The 21,245-nt window shown below is 50.1% G+C and overlaps 4 protein-coding genes across 4 annotated transcripts; 2 read left to right on the forward strand and 2 right to left on the reverse strand.

The window, feature by feature from the left end:
• Window positions 1-4,430: 4,430 nt before the first annotated feature.
• On the forward strand, window positions 4,431-7,736 carry Ino80b (INO80 complex subunit B). Its single transcript, XM_075983763.1, has 5 exons — window positions 4,431-4,586; window positions 4,808-4,997; window positions 5,161-5,279; window positions 5,426-5,595; window positions 7,125-7,736. The coding sequence occupies exons 1-5, from the start codon at window positions 4,478-4,480 to the stop codon at window positions 7,659-7,661; spliced, it is 1,125 nt and encodes a 374-aa protein (XP_075839878.1). The 5' UTR covers window positions 4,431-4,477; the 3' UTR covers window positions 7,662-7,736.
• Window positions 7,737-7,873: 137 nt separating this feature from the next.
• Wbp1 (WW domain binding protein 1) lies at window positions 7,874-10,398 on the forward strand. Its single transcript, XM_075983764.1, is given in 6 exon segments — window positions 7,874-8,281; window positions 8,607-8,708; window positions 9,194-9,296; window positions 9,429-9,605; window positions 9,767-9,983; window positions 9,985-10,398. Coding segments are annotated over 6 exon segments (879 nt in total). The 5' UTR covers window positions 7,874-8,212; the 3' UTR covers window positions 10,196-10,398.
• Window positions 10,399-10,490: 92 nt separating this feature from the next.
• Window positions 10,491-13,957, reverse strand: Mogs (mannosyl-oligosaccharide glucosidase). Its single transcript, XM_075983762.1, has 4 exons — window positions 13,519-13,957; window positions 13,184-13,413; window positions 12,618-12,814; window positions 10,491-12,466 (listed from the first exon to the last, which is right to left on the reverse strand). The coding sequence occupies exons 1-4, from the start codon at window positions 13,862-13,864 to the stop codon at window positions 10,735-10,737; spliced, it is 2,505 nt and encodes an 834-aa protein (XP_075839877.1). The 5' UTR covers window positions 13,865-13,957; the 3' UTR covers window positions 10,491-10,734.
• Window positions 13,958-20,062: 6,105 nt separating this feature from the next.
• On the reverse strand, window positions 20,063-21,098 carry Mrpl53 (mitochondrial ribosomal protein L53). Its single transcript, XM_075983767.1, has 3 exons — window positions 20,861-21,098; window positions 20,597-20,709; window positions 20,063-20,522 (listed from the first exon to the last, which is right to left on the reverse strand). The coding sequence occupies exons 1-3, from the start codon at window positions 20,950-20,952 to the stop codon at window positions 20,356-20,358; spliced, it is 372 nt and encodes a 123-aa protein (XP_075839882.1). The 5' UTR covers window positions 20,953-21,098; the 3' UTR covers window positions 20,063-20,355.
• Between the last annotated feature and the right edge of the window lie 147 nt (window positions 21,099-21,245).

Genomic DNA, 21,245 nt, shown 5'->3' on the forward strand with positions numbered 1-21,245 from the left:
GACTCCTCCCAGCCTCCCATTTCCCTCCCCCTCCTCCCGCTCCTCTCCCCCTACCCCAACTCCTCTCCCCCTCCCTCTCCAGTCCAAAGAGCAGTCAGGGTTCCCAGCCCTGTGGAAAGTCCAAGGTCCTTCCCCCTCCATCCAGGTCTAGTAAGGTGAACATCCAAACAGCCTAGGCTCCCACAAAGCCAGAACATGAAGTAGGATCAAAACCCCATGCCATTGTCCTTGGCTTCTCATCAGCCCTCATTGTCCGCCATGTTCAGAGAGTCCGGTTTTATCCCATGCTTTTTCAGTCACAGTCCAGCTGGCCTTGGTGAGCTCCCAATAGATCAGCCCCACTGTCTCAGTGGGTGGGTGCACCCCTCGTGGTCCTGACTTCCATGCTCATGTTCTCCCTCCTTCTGCTCCTCATTGGGACCTTGGGAGCTCAGTCCAGTGCTCCAGTGTGGGTCTCTGTCTCAAGGCAGTTCTTATAAAGTGTTTAATTGGGGGCTTGCTTACGGTTTCAGAGGTTTAATCCATCATTTGTTCATCACCATGGCGGGGAGCATGTTGGCAAGCAGGCAGGCATGGTGCTGGAGAAGTAGCTGAGAGTTCTACATTCTATCTGTAGACAGCAGGAACCACCCTGCTGGATTCTTGAAGCTTCAAAACCCACCCACAGTGACGCACTTCCTCCAACATGGCCATACTTCCTAGTCCTCCCAATCCTTTTAAAAGTTCCACTCCCTGGTAACTAAGCATTCAAAGATATCAGCCTTTGGTGGCCATTCCTATTCAAATGACACTATAAATTTTAAAATATTTCATGAGATTTTAAAACACGGCTTAAGAACTCCTTCAGAGCCGGAGGTGGTGGCGCACATCTTTAATCCCAGCACTCAGGAGGCAGAGGCAGGCAGATCTCTATGAGTTTGAGGCCAGCCTGGTCTACAAGAGCTAGTTCCAGGACAGCTAGGACTGTTACACAGGGAAATCCTGTCTTGAAAAAAACAAACAAACAAAAACAAAAAACAAAAAAAGAACTCCTTCAGAAGCTAAAATTCATCTTAGCTTATAAATTTTTACCATACTAAACAAAGCAAAGTTACAAACCAAAAACTGAAGCTAATTTTTATTTACTTCCTCCCTCCTGGACACTGGATGTAGAAAAAACAGCCCAGACAAGAGTCAGGAAGCCTCTGTTTGATGCTTGCTCTGCTACTCCCACTGTGGCTCTGACCAAAGCATTTCGTCTCCCTGAGCCTCACTTTCCTTATTTATAGAATAGAAAAAACATCACCTTCCTATGGAACAGCCGTGTGTTATACACCCCGGCATGTTCGAGAAAGGCCTCTCTGAGTTAGTCTTCTAAAATGCAGGGGTTACTCTTTTTTTTCCCTCGGTTTTTCTCTATGTAATACTGGCTGTCCTGGAACTTGGAGATTCACTTGTCTCTGCCTTCCAAGTACTGGGATTAAAAACACGCATCACGACCACGTGACACAGACGTTGTTCTTGCTACTACTACCCAGCCCACTCCCGCTAGTGCACCCAGCAAACTAAAAACAAACTGAAAACTGGGCTGGGAATGTTGCTAGAGTGCTTGTCTAGCGCACATGGAGTACCAGACTTCCTCCCGGAACTGCAAACTAAAAACAAACTGAAAACTGGGATGTTGCTAGAGTGCTTGTCTAGCGCACATGGAGTACCAGACTTCCTCCCGGAACTGCAGGAAACTGGGTGTGATGGTGTACATCTGTGATTGTAGCACTGGCAGAGGCAAGGGAATCGGAATCCGTGGTCATCTTCAGCTATACTGCAAGTTTGACACCAGTCTGGAACATATGGGATCCTGTCTAAAAACACATATAACTAAAACCAGGTGCGGTGGTGCAAACCCTTAATCCCAGCACTAAGGAAGCAAGTCTAGCCTGGTCTATGGAGTGAGTACAGCAAAGGTTACATAGTGACAAAAAAAAAGAGAGCAGAGAGAGAGAGAGAGAGAGAGAGAGAGAGACAGAGAGAGAGAGAGAGAGAGAGAGAGAGAGAGAGAGAGAGAGAGGTGAAAGAAAAAGAAGAGGGAGAAAAGAATTAAAAGAAAAGACCACCTTTTCTCCAAACACTTGGGTTACAAGTCCATTTATTGTTGTTACTAATATTCTTTATTTTTTTAATGATAGGGTCTTCTGTATCCCAGGCTGGCCTCAAACTTGCTGAGAATGACTTTGGTGAATTCCTGCTCCTCCAGCCTCCGACTCCATGCACTGGGCTTGCATTTGTGGATCACCACAATTTTATCCTGTGCTGGAAATGTCCAAGGCTCCGTGCATGTCAGGCAAGTACTCGTCCAACTAGTTACATATCCAGCCCTACATTTATTACCTTCCAGGAACATCTTTTATTGTGGTCAATTCTACATAAAATATTTGTGTTCTTGGTTTGTTTTATAGCTTGGAAGAGCCCTATGAAGCACTCAGCAGTAGAACACTTTCTTACCATGCACAAGACTCTAAATTTAATCCCTACTACTGAACAAGGAAAAAGCTCAGTGAAGTAGGTTTTACTTTATCTTATCTTACAAACTTGTAACCAGAGGGTTCAAAGAACTTAAACAACCTTAAGCCCGAGATGTCCGGCAAATAAATAGTAGAACTTGCATTTGATAGTCGGCATCTCTGACTCCAAAGTCCATTTTCATTTAATAACTTTATCACATTGCTCTCTTGCTGAATTCCCACATAGAACTATGAATTGGCTCTTCATCACTCTTGAATAAATTCTCCCCCTCCTGTTCACTGCCAGTACCTTGCTCACATACTCTGTTCAGATATGAAGTACATATACATAGGTGTTGTCTTCTTCCTAGTTTCAAATGTATGTAAGAAAGCTTATCGCAATGCCGGGTATTGGTGGCACATACCTTTAACCCCAGCACTCAGGAGGTAGAGAGACAGGCAAATCTCTGAGTTCATGGCCAGCCTGGTCTACAGAGCAAGTTTAAATCTAGACAGTAAAAGATCCTTAACTGTAACCTTTAGAGACAATCAACATTAGCGACACATTGTATATTCCTCAATTTTTTTTCTAAGTAGATACTACCTTATGATACTTTTAAAAATAAAACCAAGGAACTGGATTTGGTGGCACACACAGTCCCAGTACTCTGGAGGCAGAGGCAGGGGAATCTGAGTTTGAGGCCAGCCTGGTCTATGAAGTGAGTTCCAAGACAGTCAGGGCTACACAGAGAAACCCTGTCTCAAAGACAAACAAACAAACAATAAGCAAGTAAACAAATAAATAGAATTAAGGGCCTGGAGAGATGGCTCAGCTGTTAGCAAGATTTGCTTGTAGAGGACCTGAGGAGGCCAGAAGAGGCAGACAGTCTGAAACTGGAGTTACTGATATCAAACTGTGAGCAGCTGTATGGATACTAGGAACAAAACCAGGATCCTCTGAAACAGAGCAAGTGATCTTAGCTGATGAGTCATCTCTCCAGCCCCAGCCATATTTTTTTTAAAAAATTTTTTTTTTTCGAGACAGGGTTTCTCTGTGTAACAGCTCTAGCTGTTCTGGAACTCACTCTGTAGACCTGGAACTCACAGATATCCACCTGCCTCTGCGTCCCAAGGGCTGGGATTAAAGGCGTGTGCCACCACCTCCCAGTTTATTTTTTATTTTTTTAAAATATTTATTTATTTATTATGCATACAATATTCTGTATGTGTGCAGGCCTGAAGAGGGCACCAGACCTCATTACAGATGGTTGTCAGCCACCATGGGGTTGCTGGGAATTGAACTCAGGACCTTTGGAAGAGCAGGCAATGCTCTTAACTGCTGAGCCATCTCTCCAGCCCTCCCAGTTTGTTTTTAAAATTTATATGCAGGTGTATGTCTGTGTCTGCCTATGTAGGTGCCTGCACAGACAAGCGGTATCAGATTCGCTTAGAGATGTAGCAAAATAGGTTAACTGTTTCATTAGAAGGTTGCCTTCTTTAGAGGGATGCATTCTTTACTATGTAACTATTCTCCGGAATTTAAATTCTGTGTCTATTTTATTATTCCACAACTGTCCTTAGTCGAGAAACTTAGTATTTCCGACTGTATAGATACACTGTAATGGTCTTGCCCCATTTTCCCACGAGAATGCAGGAGAGAGGAGAGGGAGACAGAGAAAGGGAGAGTGAACAGCTCTGGAACCTAATATGGAGAGACCAAGTTAAGGGAAAGCTTTCTTTGTGGAGTTTCCAGATTCATAGAGGCTTAGACCTTTTGTTTTGACGGCGTGAAGTGGCCTCGAACTCGTGATCCTCTTTTTAAGGCCGGTATGCCAGGTAGGTACTTAGCAATGCCGGAACTTTTATTTGGATTGGGTCTTGTTTCTTACCGGAGTATTTTTTAGCTGTAAACCGTGCCACGCACAAAGATGGTTGCCAGGCACCGGAAGTAGCCGGTTATTTTGCTGGATTCCATTCTTCCGCGGGGCGGAAAAGGCATGTCGGCCTGTGTCCCGACAGTTTCCAGTCCTCTTCCTTTGCAGGACCCCATGAGCAAGCTGTGGCGGCGCGGGAGCACCTCTGGGGCTATGGAGGCCCCCGAGCCAGGTAGGCGCAGGCGGCTCAAACTTAGGTGATCTTTGAAAACGAGTCCTCCCACTCGGTGGAGCCAGGTCAACTCGCCACAGGTGGGAAGGAGCGAGGCGGTGCTGTTGTTATGATAACGCCTAATAACGTGGAAAGATTGGGATTCGGTAGACTTGTTAGGTTTTTAAGATCTTCCCCTACTACTGTTTGATGGACACCTCTGATAGCCTCTCCTTCTTCAGGGGAAGCGCTGGAGTTGAGCCTGACAGGTCCTCACAGCCACGGAGTACACAAGAAAAAACACAAGAAGCACAAAAAGAAACACAAGAAAAAGCATCATCAGGAAGAGGAGGCCGGGCAGACACAGGCTCCTGCCAAGCCCCAGCTTAAACTTAAAATCAAGCTGGGTGGACAGGTCCTGGGCACCAAGAGGTAAGGTCAGATATTTAACTCGGGGGAAAATTCAACATCAGGTGGGCTGGGCTTTTTTGAAAATAGAGAATGAACATCGACTTCAGGGTCCAGGTTACCGCAGTTGGCTCCAGTGCGGGACAGAGCCACTTGCTCACTTTGGAGTAGTGTTCCTTCTCTGCAGTGTTCCTACCTTCACTGTGATCCCTGAGGGGCCACGATCACCTTCTCCCCTGATGGTAGTGGATAATGAAGAGGAACCTATGGAAGGAGTGCCTCTGGAGCAGTACCGAGCCTGGCTGGGTGAGAAGACCCTGGAGGTGGGGTCGCTGGGTTGCTCATTTATACCCGGCAAAAGGAAAGGGGTTGGTTCTGAGAATTTTCAATAATCCAGGATCAATTTTGCTAAATTAATGTTATGCTTTTCATTTCCCAACTTTCCTACCCAGATGAAGACAGTAATCTGTCCCCCTCCCCACTTCGGGACCTGCCAGGGGATCTGGAGGGTCAGGAGGAAGAGGAGGAACAGAGGTGGCTAGATGCCCTGGAGAAGGGAGAGCTGGATGACAATGGAGACCTCAAGAAGGAGATCGATGAACGGCTGCTTACTGCGAGACAGGTAAGTTAGTTCAGTCTTTATCCACTCAGCAAACACAGGGGGAGAATATCAGTGGAACAGAACAGATAAGAGGCGGATCCTTTCCTGCATGCTGAGGGATGGTAAATTATTATTTTCGTTTTTGAATTGGGATCTCACTGTTTAACCCAAGTGTCCTGAAACACAGAGATCTGCTTGCCTTTGCCTCCCAAGTGCTGGAATTAAAGGTGTGTGTCACCACACCCAGCTCACTGATAAATTTTACAAATTACAGAAAATAGGAATAATGAAATAGAAAGTGGCAAGGCAGAGCATTAGGGTAGTTGTAGGGAATGGCTCGTTGTTTGCTTTTTTTTTTTTTTTTTACTTTTTCGAGACAGGGTTTCTCTGTAGCTTGGGAACCTGTCCTGGACTAGCACTTGTAGATCAGGCTGGCCTTGAACTCACTGCCTCTGCCTCCCGAGTGCTGGGATTAAAGGCGTGCCCCACCACCGGCCCACGGGCTGCTTGTTTTAAAGATACTTCCAGGAGTTCTGCTGACCTCTGGCTGCTGCCCATGAAGGCCAGAGGTCAGCAGAACTCCTGGAAGTAGATTGACAGCCAGTTGTGAGCTGCCCTTTAGGTGCTGGGAACTCTGCAAGAGTAGCCAGTGCCCTTCACTGCTGAGTGGTGTTTCCAGCCCGCGATGACATTTCCAGTACCGGCAGAGTGTCTCAAGCAAAGGGGCCAGCTGACATAGGCACAGGAGGAAAATATGGCTTAGCCACCAGTCGGTCATATGTGGACAAGTGACAAAGCTGACTTAAATTTTCAGTAATTATTTTGGCGATTTTTGTGGAGCGAATCTTAGTGATTTCTGGAGAAACTGCTATGCAGGCTGTGATGGGGGCATGCCCGTAATCCCAGAACTTGAAAGGCAGAAGGATGGCTACAAATTCTGAGCCAAGCAGGAATACATCTAGAGATTCTGTCTCAATCAATCAATCAATCGGGAGAGGGGCATGGAATGTGGAGAACAGGAGAGAGAGTGATAGCTTAAACAAGAAGTAGTAATAGAATGAAGAAAGCCCCACCAAATCCTGGATCTGTTTTGGAAATAGCTACTTGTTTGGAGATGACTGGAGAAGAAAAGGAATCCAGAGTAATTCTGAGTTTTTGGTTTGAGCCTAATCCAGCAAAACTCTTCACAAGGATGGTACAGGTCTGTCACTTGGGGCAGGTGGGGGATGTTTTCCTCCATTGAAGCTGAGCGAAGGTCCGGAGCCCTGGGAGGAGCAAGTGGTATTAACAGTCTCCTCAAAACAAACTTGGTGGCACAAACCTTTAATCCCAGCCATTGGAAAGCAGAGGCAGGAGGATCTCTTGAGCTCGAGGTTGGCCTGATAATGAGTTCGAGGACAGCCAGAGCTACATAGTGAAACCGTTTCGAAAAACAAAATTGGGGGGCGGGGGGATATGACTCTCAAGACCCTGCCTTCCAGGTCCTCTTTCTCATCCCACGACTTGGGGACCTGACATTAAGTTCTCAGACATCCTCACTCTTTTCCCAGCGAGCCCTGCTCCAGAAGGCGCGGAGTCAGCCGTCCCCCATCCTGCCTCTACCGGTGGCTGGGGGCTGCCCTGCCCCTGCCCTCACCGAAGAGATGCTGCTGAAACGTGAGGAGCGGGCACGGAAGCGGCGGCTGCAGGCGGCAAGGCGGGCCGAGGAGCACAAAAATCAGACTATTGAGCGTCTCACGAAGACTGCCGCTCCTAGTGGGCGCGGAGGGCGTGGGGCAGCACGGGGCGAGAGGCGCGGAGGGCGGGCAGCTGCCCCGGCCCCTACACCCATGGTGCGCTACAGCAGTGGGGCACAGGGCTCCACTCTGTCCTTTCCTCCCGGCGTCCCCGCACCCGCGGCGGTGGTTCAGCGGCCCGCCCCGTCGGGCCCCGCTCCGCGCTGCTCCGTCCCCGGCTGCCCCCACCCGCGTCGTTACGCCTGCTCCCGCACCGGTCAGGCTCTCTGCAGCCTGCAGTGCTATCGCATCAACCTACAGCTGCGGCTGGGTGGACCTGAGGGCCCGGGGTCCCCCCTCCTGGCCACTTAAGGCCTCCCCCGTGCCACATTCCTTCTGTCTCCCTCACCCTATTAAATTTAGTGCGGTGCCTCGGCTTGTAAAGAATTGCTGGAGTGAGAAACCGGCCGACTTGGAACCTGTGCGATTCACCCAGCCAATCGGCGGCAAGTTTGTGCTCCTGCACGGCCGTTCATTGGCTGATAAGTCAAAGCTTGCCCTGTTGTCCGTACTGGCTGTTGTTGCTGTCAATCAGGTTCTCGAGCGAACCTTCCCCTCGGCTTTGTCTGTGCGAGTTCTTGTCTGGGAGTGCGGAAGAGGCGCCGCTGCGGATTGGACAGCGGGAGAAACCTGTGATCCTTTCCTATTGGTCAGTGTGTCGGTGGACGATACTGATTGGTTGGACTGAGCAATCCTTGTCCTCTGGAAGAGCTCTCCCCGGATGGGAGCTCCGGCCGCGGAGTGATGGTGGCAGCATCGGAGATGGGCCGGGCAGGGACCATGGCGGTGGCGGCAGAGGTGGTAGGGGCGGGGCAGCAGGAGGTAGAAGAGGCTGTGGTCTTCAGGGGTCTGTAGGTAGAGGCATGGCTCGGGCCAGCAGCAGGAACAGCAGCGAAGAGGCCTGGGGGGCACTCCGGTCGCCGCAACAGCAGGTATCCCTGCAGCTCTAAAAGCCTATCACGACAGCCATTTATTTCTCTTTACCCTTTCCTGTCACTTCCTGTCCGGGGTGGGGGAGGAGCTCTCGGAGCCAAAGGTACTATGAAGTTTCTCAACGTGACCATTCTACTCTTTGTCTAAACTTTGTAACGTAGACGCAGTTGACTTTACCTGCAGCCTTTAGACCCCATCCCATGGCTGCAGTGCAAGCCTGCAGTGGCTTTCCAGTTACCAGAGGCGTAGTGAGGACCCCAGGGAGGCTCTCTGTCGTGCAGCAGTTATCTGTGATGTTTTTCTATGTGCCTATTGTCACAACAGAGTCCGGCAGCGTCTTCTCTTGAGGGAGCAATTTGGAGACGAGCTGGGACCCAGACTCGCGCCCTGGATGCCATCCTTTATCATCCACAGCAATCCCATCTGGTTGGGAGCACTGCTCTGGGTCTCACATTGCCCCTCCTCTACCCTAGGGAGTTTGAGACCCAGGGGTGGAAAAATCCATCTTGGGGTTGTGGGAGGCAGACCATCGGGGTGGGGGATGTTGAAAGCATTTTAGCTATGGAATTGGCCTTAGATCCCTACCCATTGTCAGATGGTGTTTGCTTCTTCCAAACCATACCTTGCCAAAAACCCCTTGGGGCCAGGCTTAGGTGAGAGAAATCTTGGGTGTAAAGAACTGAAATCACCTGCCTTGTGTATCCACACTTTATCTTCTACACTAGTTTCTGGCTATTCCAGATCTTTCATACCGACAGCCCTCCATATATTTAAACACTCCTCAGCATCCCTCTGCCATCTCCCCAAGCTATGTTGGCTCATGGGTGGGATCGTGTATGCTCGTGCAGGAGGTGGGGTGGACAGGGCCTTGGGTAAATCTCCCTTAGTTCTAAGTGCTGACTTGCCTCCAGCTTCAAGAGCTATGCCCAGGAGTGAATACCCAACCCTACCTCTGTGAGAACGGCCACTGCTGCGGGGAGACTGGCTGCTGCACCTACTACTATGAACTCTGGTGTGAGTCTCCGAAGGGACTCCTCTCAGGTCCCCTGCCCGTCCTCCCTTGGGTTTCTGAATTCAGCTCCTGAGGACCCTTCTCTGCACGAAGGGCGAGGCTGGTAATCGGAGATGTGCTCTTGCCTCTCACAGGGTTCTGGCTGCTCTGGACAGTCCTCATCCTTTTTAGCTGTTGTTGCGCCTTCCGCCACCGGAGAGCTAAACTCAGGCTGCAGCAGCAGCAGCGGCAGCATGAGATCAACTTGCTGGCTTACCACGGGGCATGCCATGGGGCTGGCCCTGTTCCTGCTGGTTCCCTGCTTGACCTTCGTGAGTGACTTGAGGCTCTTGAGTGCAGAACCAGCAGCCCCTCCCAAGCCAGGACCCTCAGCCACCCCACACTTCCACTGGCACTTTTCAAAGCACTTTCCCCCACTAGAACTCACTCTTCTGCCTGGCTTCAGTCATCCATGCTGTTCTCTCTCCTGCAGGCCTTCTCAGCACCTTCAAACCCCCAGCCTATGAGGACGTGGTTCACCACCCTGGCACACCACCACCTCCTTACACTATGGCCCCGGGCCACCCCTTGACTGCTTCCTCTGGATGCACCTGCTGTTCTTCCACATCCAGCTGCTCTGCCCACTCGGAGGGGACAAATGTGGAAGGTGTCTCCTCCCACCAGAGTGCCCACCCTCATCAGGAGGGTGAGCCCAGTTCACATACCCCCTTCCTGCCGCTATCGTCGCCTGACTGGTGACTCGGGTATTGAACTCTGCCCTTGTCCTGACTCTATTGAAGGTGAGCCAGTCAAAGAGATGAGGGCTAGTCCCACCCAACCAGATCTGGAGGACCATTCCCCTTGTGCACTGTCCCCAGATCCTCCCTTGGGGCTGGCTTCCAGTTATGGGGACATCCCATAAGTAGTTTCAGGAGGGAGGCCACCAGGAGCAGCCCCGGTTTCAACTGTGGTCCTCCATGTGGGCCTCTCCCCTCCTCTCCCTCCTAGAATATGCCTGAAAGGGCTGGAGTCCCGAAGAGGGCAGTACCGAGGACTGTGCTATCTTTACTCACTCCCAAAACATACACAGGAGCCTTTAATCTCATTAAAGAGACGTGAACCAGCTGCTTGTGGTTTTGGGTAGAGTAGATCTCCAATTATTGCATGCCCCCCAACCACACTGGGGTTGAAGGAAAAAGTGGTGACCATTTATTACCTTATCTGAGGGCAACAGGTAGCCCTGAGGCTAAACTGCCAAAGGCAAGTTTAGTTAGGGTTTTTTCTTTTTCCAGTTTATTTAGAAAAATAGACTCTTGAGTTCACAGTCACCCCAGCACTGTATGGGGTGACAATAAGGAGACACCTGAGATGGGCTTACAAGATCTGAGGGGACCAGAAACCTAAGACCTTGTCTCTGCATATTCCAAGTGACACAAGTGGCCTGGCTCACCCCCACTCCCTTCAGTACTCTTCAGCCATGACCAGTAAGACAAGGCTTGTCCATCCGTGGAAGGGGCGGCAGCCCATGCCCCGTCCGTCCTGGTCACTGTATTGTTCCCACAGAAACCCCGTAGCCTGGTATTGCCGCCATACATTGCTCACTACATTGGCACGGAGTTCATGGTAGAGCTTGGCGGCCTGAGCCTTGTGGGGACCCTCCACGTGCCCGTAGTGGTGGAGTGCCCCCAAAGCTAGGTAGTTGATGTTCAGCCACACGGCACCCCGCCAGTACGGGGGATCATGCTCAGAATTACGCTGTCTATAAAAGAGGCTGGAGGCTGAGAGGGAGCGCAACCCAAAGGGGCTCCAGAGATGGCGGCTGTCAGCTAGAATGTCCAGCAGGGGCCCCAAGCGGGGCGAGCTGGGGTCCAGCAGCTGTAGCAGGAAGGGAAAAAGAGAGACATAGCCGGGGGCATCCACATACTGCAACTTAGGTGGAGGCCGGCCTACCACCCTAACCAGCCCCTGTGGAGGCCTGGACTTGAGCTGTACTGCTTTTGTGTGGTTCCCAAAGTCAGCAAAGACTCCCAGCTCAGGAGCCCAGTGCAGCTCATCTAGGCTCCTGGGTTCTTCCAGAGAGGCAGCCAGAGGGCCCAGCTCTGCAGCAGCTTCAGCCTCCCCAAGCTGCTCTGCAAGCCGTGACAGCACCCGGGCGCCCAGTGCCACCCAGCATCGCAGGTCCAGGTGTCGCTCTGCCGTAGAAGGGTGTGATGCCCTGGGGTAGTCATCCAGGCCTGAGGGCAGCGTTTTGGGATTGAGTAGGGTAGGCAAAGCCAGGTCTCGGCCCCGCCAGCGGTAGGACAGTGGCACTGGCCCTGCCTGACTTTGATGGAGCCAAGAGAACCAAGCATGCAAGCGGGGGAAAGCCTTTCGGAGGAAGGCCAAGTCCTCAGGGTCACTGCCTTCCAACATCCGTAATACCGGCAAGAGCAGGGTTGGAGGGTTAGCATGGGCTGCACGTTGCACTAGGAATTCTGGGGGTACCCGGGATCGGGCCTCATCCCCCAGTATCTGCTCCCGCCCAATCCAGCCATCAGCATTGAGCAGCCCCAGCCAGTGGCCTAGGGCCTCTCGGGTGAGGTGGGGATCCCATCGCTGAACCAGTAGTTGGTGAAAGCCTTCATCCCAAAGGAAGCCTCGTGGGAAGAATGACCGGGATGGGACTCCAGAGAAAAGAGGGACGGGCGGAAATAGGGCAGGGTCTACTTTCTGCTCAGACCCTTCCATACCAGTGTCTGGCAACACCAAACCCTGCCCATAGAAATAGCCAATCCCACCAAGGAGGTCACTCAGGGCAACCTGCCCCAGAGCCCGCTCCTCGGGGCTCAGGCCCTTCTCCTTTAACTTGAAGGTCCTCTCAAAACGCTCCTGGAAAGCTGCAGCATGGCTCTCCAGGGCCTGGGTCAGCTGGCTGCCCACCAATGGCCCACGGGCTTGGTTTCTTCCTGCCTGGGCACTGCCAGACTCAAATATGAACTCCACAGAGAAAGGGACTTTCAGTGTCACCTGCTGTATCAAGAACTGGCCTTGCCCACTAGGGCCTCTCTCCTCCCACTTCAGAGATCCAAGCAAACCAAGGTAGCGCTCCGGAGAGGCCCCTGGGGGCCGGTGCTGAAACCAGCTGTTCAGGCGGCTCTTGACCATATCCGTGAGCAGTGGCAGCCCTGGGTTGGAGGACCAGAAGACATTGTAGCTTGAAGGCAAGAAGACAAATAGGGATGGTTATTCAGGAAAGGAAGGTCTTGGCAGTCTCTCTGGTGGGAAAGTGGGGTGGGGTCACAGAAGCCAGGCTAAGTCAACATCCACACCACCCCTGTACCACTCTGCACCCTTCCCCCATATACCTGCCATGCTTAGGGACAGTGTCTCCTGGACTGGTTGGCGGCAGAAGGGTAAAGCGGAAGTCACCAAGTTCACTGGTGTGCCCACTGATGAACTTCAACTGTCCTTTGGCTCCAATCTCTGGCAGTAGGACTTCCTGACCATCAGTTACCACATAGAAGAACAGGGACACCAAAGGGAGGGAAGAAGTACCTGAGGCCTGGGTGACCAACGACAACAAAGCATTAGAAAAGCATTCTTTTGAGATTACGAGGAAGAGCTGTGGCAAACACGTCAATGCTTGAGGGTAAGTGGGTGCACTGGAGTGGGCCGAGCTGAAGGGCCTCGAACAGGGCTCCCCGGGGGAATATGACAGGTGTTTTAGGATGCTATATGGATTGTTTCACTTAATCTGGGGTTAGGTGTCAAGGTGATAACTGCTTTACAAACAAGGAAATGAAAGGTTGGAGGTGCTCAGCAAGGTTGGTGTCCAGACCACTGTTAACCTCCATTTCATTAGGACATTTGCTGCTGCAAGGGGAGGATGGGGGAAGTCTGTGCTGAGGAAAGAGGTCCCTGATGCCCTGACCTGAGGCACTACGGTCACTCTCCAGCTCCAATCCCCTCCATGCTGTCCCCCAGGCCTCTTGACGAACTCAGTAGTGAGCCTTAAAGCCCCATCGCTGATATGTTGCCGGCCGAAGGAGAGGCCATCGTGGAACTCCCAGCCATAGGGACCCACGCCGTCTCCCTGTTCACACGTGTGCCTGAGCTTAGGAGGGGTCCCCGGGGTGGCGCTCTGCTGCGCCCACATCAGTCCTGGGGAATAGAATGGCCATGTAAGTCAACAGATAACGTCCCTCTAAGCCTGCGAAGACTGCCGGATCCTCCCCACTCCTCCCCTGTCGCCTGCCCCAAAGTTACCGGTGAGCAGTGGTTTGGAGCTGCGAGTCTTCATGCCGAAATAGACGTGTGGACGGTAGGTGCCCCAGAAGAGTTCCGGGGCCACAGCGGGACTGGAGGAGTCGGGGGACAGCGCGGGCGGCGCGGGGTGCAGTGTGAGCGCACGACGCATACGGAGCCATGCCATCACCCAGCGCCCGGACAGACCGAAGGCTAGCGCCAGCACCACCACGGCCAGGGCCGCGCCGCCAGCCGAGCCGCGTGCCCCGCTCGCCCGGCCGTCCCGCCGCCCAGCGCCCCGCGCCTTCTCCAGCGACCGCGCCCCCTCTGCAGCCGCGGCGCGCCGTCGCCTCTCGCTGCGGGCCATCACGGCAGATGGCCCGTACCCCGGCCGCCACCGTGCGGTCAGTCAACTGAGCCTACTGCCCGCAGGTCGCTGAGCACCCGCGGAAGCCTCGCGGAAATCCCGCCCCGCCACGTCAGGTCCGGGACCGGAACCCGGAAGCGCTGTAGTTGGCGGGGTTCGGTACTTAGTCCCGGGCTCTGCGGGTGAAATGCGCCAGTGGGCGTTGGTTCACCGGGTAGAGAGAAAGAGAGAAGCAATACCATGCTGAGCCCATCGTTTTGCTTTGTTTAAATAATGATCTTGGGTTGGAGAGATCGCCCAGCGGGTAAAGGCGCTTGCCGGCAGCTGACGACCTGAGTTAGATGCCCGAACCCACGTCGTGGAAGTAAGAGAACTGACTCCCACAAGCGCGCCTACACATCTGGCTTCCACACTTGTGCCGTAGCACGAGCGCACCTCCACACGTACACTCACAAGCACACACGAATGATTATAAAAAAGAAAAAAGTACTTGGGGTGAGGCTGGAGACCTGACTTGGCGGTTAAGAGCACTTGCTGCTCTTGCAGAGGACATGGTATAATTCTCAGCGCCCACATGGCATTTTACAAATCGTCCAGAGGATGTGACGCCCTCCTCCGGCACTGCATGCACTGTGGTGCACAGACATAATGCAGGCAAAATATCCATACACATAAAAAAATAAGTATTAAAAACCGATCATACTTAGGCTAGTTTTTTCTCCTTGGGAGATGAGTTTGTCTAAATTTTCCTCCAACTTGATATGCAAAGCCAGATTGACTGAAGCAGGGTCTTGCTTTGCATATATAGCCCAGGCTGTTTCAAGCTTGATATCCTCCTGCCTCAGCCTAGAGTGTCAGGAGCTAGGATCTAATATGCTACTTTTACATATTGCTGTCCAGTCTAATCTGGTAGCAGGAAAACGTGGCCTAGGAAATACAAGCAACCAGGTCCAAGATACAGAGCTGGGAAGGGGCTAGCTTCAGACCCACGTGGCTAGCTTAAACCTGGGAAGTTTAATGAATTAAGCTCTGTCATTACTCAGGCCCTGCACTCCCGTCTTCCTGGAGTGGACTCGCGAGGAAGCCCGGGGTCAGGCAAGTAATGAAATGACTTGACTCATGAAATGACTAACTCAGCCTGTTCATTTTTAAATTTAAGAAAAAGTCTGTATTCCAGACTGGCCTGGAACTTGCCATTTAGCCAGAGATGACCTTGAACTTGATTCTCCCACCTCTACATCCCCAGCACACGTGCCGTTACTAGTGTATGGAGTAGTAACTCCATACAAAGAGCTTCGTGCATGCAAGCCAAGCACTCTGCTGAGCTGAGGCCCCAGCCCTCATTCATACACTCATTCATAGTGCCAGAAAGGAACACAGAAACGCTTGCGTGCTAGGCGGGTACTTTACCATTGGGCTGTATCTTAGCTCCTCACTACCATGCTTTTCTAGATGAACTCAGGGTTAGACGCTATGAAAGGCATTTTCTTTCCTATGATCCAAGAAATAGAATACCTTATGGAAAACATGACTTATGTCTGTCTTAAGGTTGTTCGGATGTAGTACCTGCACCTCAGACCGACCTATGAGCAACTTAGGGTCTCACTAGGAAGCCAAGGTTTCCCTGGAATTTATATAGCCAAGCCCGGCCCTTGACACTTGAGTGCTGAGACCACTAAGTTTGTAGTATTCGCATGTAACCTACACTTGACTTATACCTTAAGTATTCTCTAAATAACTTATATGAAAGCCAATCCATTATTTCTACTTTCAGTCCTCAGGGTGCATACCCACTCATCAACAGTTTTTTATTAAATCGTCAGGAAGCTGAGGGCAGAAATGGCACAAGGAGACAGATGTAGAACAAGTTGGAGGTACTGAATGAAAGGTAAAAAGCCATGAGGCAAAATGTAGATGAATATACATGGGCTAATTTAAGTTATAAGAGCTAGACAAGCCTAAGCTAAGGCCGAGTTTTCATAATTAATAAGTCTCTGTGTCATTATTTGGGAGTTGTCTGGTTGGACAGAGAAGGACTCCTCACAGTGGGAACCAGGAGGAATGGAGGCGCTCATGAGAAACGGGATGCTCAGGGAAGCGGGATGGACAGATAAGGTAAAATCTCAGACTGGCAGGACAGACACTCATTACACCCGGATGCAGTATTCCATTTCAAGGTTAATGGAATCAGCACCGAACCCTTAGTGGACAAACCTATTATCCTTACTCGATAAATGAGAAAGCAGGCAATGATAGATTTATGTGTCCCATGTCATAGGTACTTAAGGGCAGAGATGACACCCCAGGCAGGCTGGGTCTTTATATTATACAGTCTTCAGGGGCTTGTCTTTGGCCTGTGGCCATGTCAGAGGAGCAGCGGTGACAATTAAGCTTCAGGCCTACCAGGAAGCAAGGCACTAATGGGTAAATCTCAGGCAAGGCCGGAGGGCTTCGGCTCCAGAACGTTTCTCGCTACTGCTTTGCTGATGCCATTGTTCTCTGGTATCTGACATGGTGAGAATGGGTGATGGGTGTCAGGGGATCCCCACTGCCTTTAATGTAGTGTGATTATCTCATGGAAATATCTCATTCTACTGGGCATATTTACCTGTGAATTATTATAAAGATGATTTCCTCTTGAGCTGTACTGTTTAATCGAAGCAATGATTTTATACAATAATAGAATTAGTTTAAATAGAATTTTGATTAAGGGTTTCTAATCAAATATAGTAAGGGATTGTGACAGAGGTTCGTTTAGTGGGAAAATTAATAGCAGAATATACTGTTGACCCTCCCTCTGGAAGAGCAGGGGCTGCAAATGGTACAAAATAGAAACTAGAAATTGTCACCCAGCTAGGACTTAGGAGTTTCTCTTGAGGAGCCACGTAGATTGTGGCTTAGGTTAATGATCAAGGAAAATAGCTGAGTTCCAGGAGCTAGGCTACCTTGAGTTCTTTTAATCTTAATGTTGGGAAATGTGCTCACAGGTTTCAGTGTGCATCATAGCTAAAATGAAGCTTTAAGTATGACTTAAGGTTAGGTTAAGATGATTTTGTTCATGGTGCTGAGACAGAAACCTTAGGGAACAGTTTAAAGTTTAGAAAAACATATTTTTAATAGTTGAGTGAGAGACTCAATGAGGTCAGGGAACAAAAACAATGGCAGTCTGGCTATTGCTGGCTGACATTCCTTTCCTGCTAAGATGGGATGGTGATCAAAGGTGATTAATTCCTTGTGCCATTTCTGCCCTCAGCTTCCTGATGATTTAATAAAAATCTGTTGATGAGTGGGTATGCACCCTGAGGACTGAAAGTAGAAATAATGTTTTTTTTTTTTTTTTGGTTTTTCAAGACAGGGTTTCTCTGTAGCTTTGGTGCCTGTCCCAGAACTAGCTCTTGTAGACCAGGCTGGCCTCGAACTCCCAGAGATCCACCTGCCTCTGCCTCCCGAGTGCTGGGATTAAAGGCATGCGCCACCACTGCCCGGCTGGATTGGTTTTCATATATAAAAGTTTAGATTTGTGAATTTTAAAAGTTTTTATAAGATTACCTTTAGTGATAAATAATAAAGTGATTGATCCTTTCTTTCTCACTGAAAAAAGCAGCCTGCCAGTAAAAGAATTGGCTGAGAAAAATACCTTGCTTGCTTGCTTATACTCTGCTAATCTATAACAAGCTGCTCGGACATTAATGTATTGGTTCTTGGGAATGATTTTTTTTTTAAGATTTATTTATTATGTGTACAGCATTCCTTCCGTGTGTGCCCGTGTGCCAGAAGGGGACGCCAGGTCTCATTACAGATGGTTGTGAGCCACCCACCATGTGGTTGCTGGGAATTGAACTCAGGACCTCTGGAAGAGCAGTCAGTGCTCTTAACCACTGAGCCATCTCTCCAGCCCTCTTGGGAATAATTTGTTTCTTACTTATAATACACAAAATGTTTAATCATGTAAGGAAAATGGGAACATGTTGTTTTTTACCTGTATTCATTATAATGATTCACTTGAAAAATAGAATGTAACCACACTGTAATTTTTATAATGCTTGAAAGATTTTGATGAGATATATAAGCTGTAAAGGAAAAATAAAGATAGAGAATAAAGAGACCCTGAAAGTGTGTTAAATGTTTTCCCTTTTTCTCAGGCCCGAGGCTTAATTTTTACTCCCTCACAGAAAAGTCAACTGAGTGATTAGTTTGCTGACTCTATGGCTCCCCTTCAACTCCTGAGCTGCTGAGGGCTGGTTCTCACAGCAGCAGTCTTTCTTAAAGGAGGGTGGAGAGAGAAGTCTCTGGTACCTTAAAGGACGGTGGAGAGAGAAGCCTCTGGTACCTTAAAGGGCGGTGGAGAGAGAAGCCTCTGGTACCTTAAAGGAGGGTGGAGAGAGAAGTCTCTGGTACCTTAAAGGGCGGTGGAGAGAGAAGCCTCTGGTACTTTAAAGGAGGGTGGAGAGAGAAGCCTCTGGTACCTTAAAGGACGGTGGAGAGAGAAGCCTCTGGTACCTTAAAGGGCGGTGGAGAGAGAATCCTCTGGAACCTTAAAGGACGGTGGAGAGAGATGTCTTTGGTACCTTAAAGGAGGGTGGAGAGATGCTGGGCGATGGTGGTGCACACCTTTAATCCCAGCACTCGGGAGGCAGAGGCAGGCGTATCTCTGTGAGTTCGAGACCAGCCTGGTCTACAAGAGCTAGTTCCAGGACAGGCTCCAAAAACCACAGAGAAACCCTGTCTCGAAAAACCAAAAAAAAAAAGGAGGGTGGAGAGAGAAGTCTCCGGTATCCTTTTAGGCAGGGAAGAGTTATAGTACTGCTGGACGGAGGGGGGCTCCACAGTTAATGTAGTTGGTAAATTACATAGCAGCCTGATTACCTTCACTGGGCATTACGTTCTTCTTTGGCAGTAACTGTGGCTATTTTTTTTCTTCCCTTGTAATACATAGTAAGAAACAAGGGGGCTGGGAAGGTGGCCCAGTGATTTGAGCACTTGCTGGGAAAGCATGAGAAATTGACTTGGGATCCAGTATACCTGCATAAAAGCCAGCTGGGGTAGTAACCTCAGCACTGAGGAATGGAATCCTGGGGAAGACAGGTCTATAGAGCAAGTTCCAGGACAGCCAACAGCCAAGGCTGTTACGTAGAGAAATTGTGTCTCAGAAAAACAAAACAAAAAGAAACAATGTGTACTGTAACCCAGTACTTGCAAACACAAACACACACACATTGGAGTGCCTTTATGTTATAAAATACACATGGTTATTTGCTTAAAACTAAAGTTTCCTAAAAGAATACTCATGTAGCATGAATGGCTAACTTTTTATACCATTTAATCCTCTAAAATGATTTCATGGTCACATCAATGTCTGCTGGACTAAAACCTATTTCAGGTGCTCTGAGAAATAAGCCATTATGTATCTGAAGAATAAGATTAAGTAGCAGCAAAAAATGATTCGGGAAAATGTCACCAGGAAGGAGAATGCCAAATGGTACAGGAGAAGGAGTGAGAACGGAAAGGTCTTGCTAAATAGACCAGGCTGGCCTCCTGAGTAGCTGGGATGGTCTGTGCCACTTTAAGGAAAGAATATTGGTGGCATATGAAGGAAATTGGGAGCAGGTAACCACAGAAGTTGGGGTTAAAACTAAACAGAAATGTAGGGCTTAAGTCTGGAGCAGTTTAAATTATGACAGAATGGGTGGTTCTGTGGTGGTTTGAAAAGAAATGGCTCCCACAAATTCATGTGGCCTTGTTGGAGGAATGTGTTATCGTTTCTTCCTGCTGCCTATAGATGAAGATATAGAACTCTCTCAAGTCCTTCTACAGCACCATGTCTGTATGCCATCATGCTTCCTACCAAGGCAATAATGGACCTCTGAAACAGTAAGCCAGCCCCAATTAAATGGTTTTCCTTTATAAGAGTTGTCATGGTCACGGTGTCTTGTCACAGCAATAGAAACCCTAACTAAGACAGACTCCTTATGAGAGTAAACAAGAACTACTAAAAACAGAGAAAACTACTAAGAGTAGACAAAACTACCAAGAACGATGAGGCCTGAAGCCTGGTGTGGTGATGTTCATCTATAATCCCAGCACTCAGGAGTCTGAGGCAGAAGAATCCACCTTGGGCTACATACCAAGTCTCAGGTTAGTTCATGACAAGAGCCTGTCTCGAAAATCAACCAAGCAAACAACCTGCGCAAAATAACATTCATTCGGCAATAAATATTTAATTAAACAGTACTCGAGCGACAGATGACGCCAAGTTCAAATATGATTAAGCAGTGAGGGAAGAGATAGAAAAATTCAAATTTGTCCTGACCCTTCACCACCTAATCTCACTTATTTTGCCCCCAAAGCACTGTTAAGTGTCAGGGTTCCTTGCACACTGTCAGTCTGTTTCATGACACCCATGGAGGCTTTAAAATGATTAAGCCCAGCTCTTCTTAGACAACTGTCTCTAGTTCCAAGTTAACATTCGGTAGTTGTCCTCTTCTGCAATGTCAGCGCCGGGTACCAGTAACTGAGCCCGGCTTAACTGAGCCCGGCTTGTCTGTGCTGGGTGCGGATGCTGCCGCTGCGTTCCTGGCCCGAATGTGGGAGGCGAAGGCAGTGAACATTTCTTGAGCAGTGAGGTGGGCGCCGCGCATAATCAGCCGATACCCGTCCCCTGGGGAAGATGCAAACCGATGAATCAGGGACCCGGAGTCCGCCGTCGCCCGCCCGCATCCCAGTCAGGCCTACCGAATACCACGTCCACGCAGGGCTCGGAGCCGTCGTGCCTCACGTCGGCGATCACCGAGCAGTTGAGGTTTGTGGCACGGACCTTCTCGCTGCTCACCGCCTGGAGAAAGGTCCTGCGGTGGAAGGACCCCGTGAGCGCGCCCGGGGACGAAGGGGCGTGCACGAGGCAGGGAGCGCAGGTCTGAGAGGCCTTGGAACTCGGGCAGGGGGTGCGCGCACAGGCGTCGGGAGCGCGGACGCCTCCCACCTCCCCAGAACCCGTACCTTGTGGATTCCACGTTCTTCTCAAACGGGCAGAACTGAACTCGAACCAGCTTGACCGGCCGCAGTCCCAGCCGAGATAAAGCCGCCGCCATGGTTACCTCTCCCCCGGAAGTAGTGCTGGGGATCGCTTTATTGGAAGGGACCGCTTCCGGCGGCCTCTGCGGGACCTGTAGCGGCTGCCCTCCCGGGCCGCCAAGGAACCCAGGGTGGGCGGTCCGCGAATACTTCAGGCGTTAGCCTTACCCTGTGCGACACGCAGCGTAGACAGTGAATGTGCAAAAACCCCCTTTGCACGAAAACACTTCGTCTCCCGCAGCTTTGCCCGTTCAGCATCCTGCCTGCTAGATCTAGGTCAACACCATCCTAAATCCTGGCTGCTTCCGAT

The sequence above is a fragment of the Microtus pennsylvanicus genome, chromosome 8 (assembly GCF_037038515.1).
Source record: "Microtus pennsylvanicus isolate mMicPen1 chromosome 8, mMicPen1.hap1, whole genome shotgun sequence".
Taxonomy (NCBI): Eukaryota; Metazoa; Chordata; class Mammalia; order Rodentia; family Cricetidae; genus Microtus; species Microtus pennsylvanicus.

Bases quoted from the DNA above. Each gene is read 5' to 3' on its own strand.
- Ino80b (XM_075983763.1), top strand. From the start codon at position 4,478: ATGTCGGCCTGTGTCCCGACAGTTTCCAGTCCTCTTCCTTTGCAGGAC. The intron at 4,587-4,807 runs GTAGGCGCAGGC...CTCCTTCTTCAG, and splicing joins TATGGAGGCCCCCGAGCCAG to GGGAAGCGCTGGAGTTGAGC. The intron at 5,596-7,124 runs GTAAGTTAGTTC...CTCTTTTCCCAG, and splicing joins GGCTGCTTACTGCGAGACAG to CGAGCCCTGCTCCAGAAGGC.
- Mrpl53 (XM_075983767.1), bottom strand. From the start codon at position 20,952: ATGGCGGCGGCTTTATCTCGGCTGGGACTGCGGCCGGTCAAGCTGGTT. The intron at 20,710-20,860 runs GTACGGGTTCTG...CTTCCACCGCAG, and splicing joins AAGAACGTGGAATCCACAAG to GACCTTTCTCCAGGCGGTGA. The intron at 20,523-20,596 runs GTAGGCCTGACT...CATCTTCCCCAG, and splicing joins CTGCGTGGACGTGGTATTCG to GGGACGGGTATCGGCTGATT.
- Mogs (XM_075983762.1), bottom strand. From the start codon at position 13,864: ATGGCCCGCAGCGAGAGGCGACGGCGCGCCGCGGCTGCAGAGGGGGCG. The intron at 13,414-13,518 runs GTAACTTTGGGG...TCTATTCCCCAG, and splicing joins CTCCAAACCACTGCTCACCG to GACTGATGTGGGCGCAGCAG. The intron at 12,815-13,183 runs GTCAGGGCATCA...TTGGTCACCCAG, and splicing joins GAGTGACCGTAGTGCCTCAG to GCCTCAGGTACTTCTTCCCT.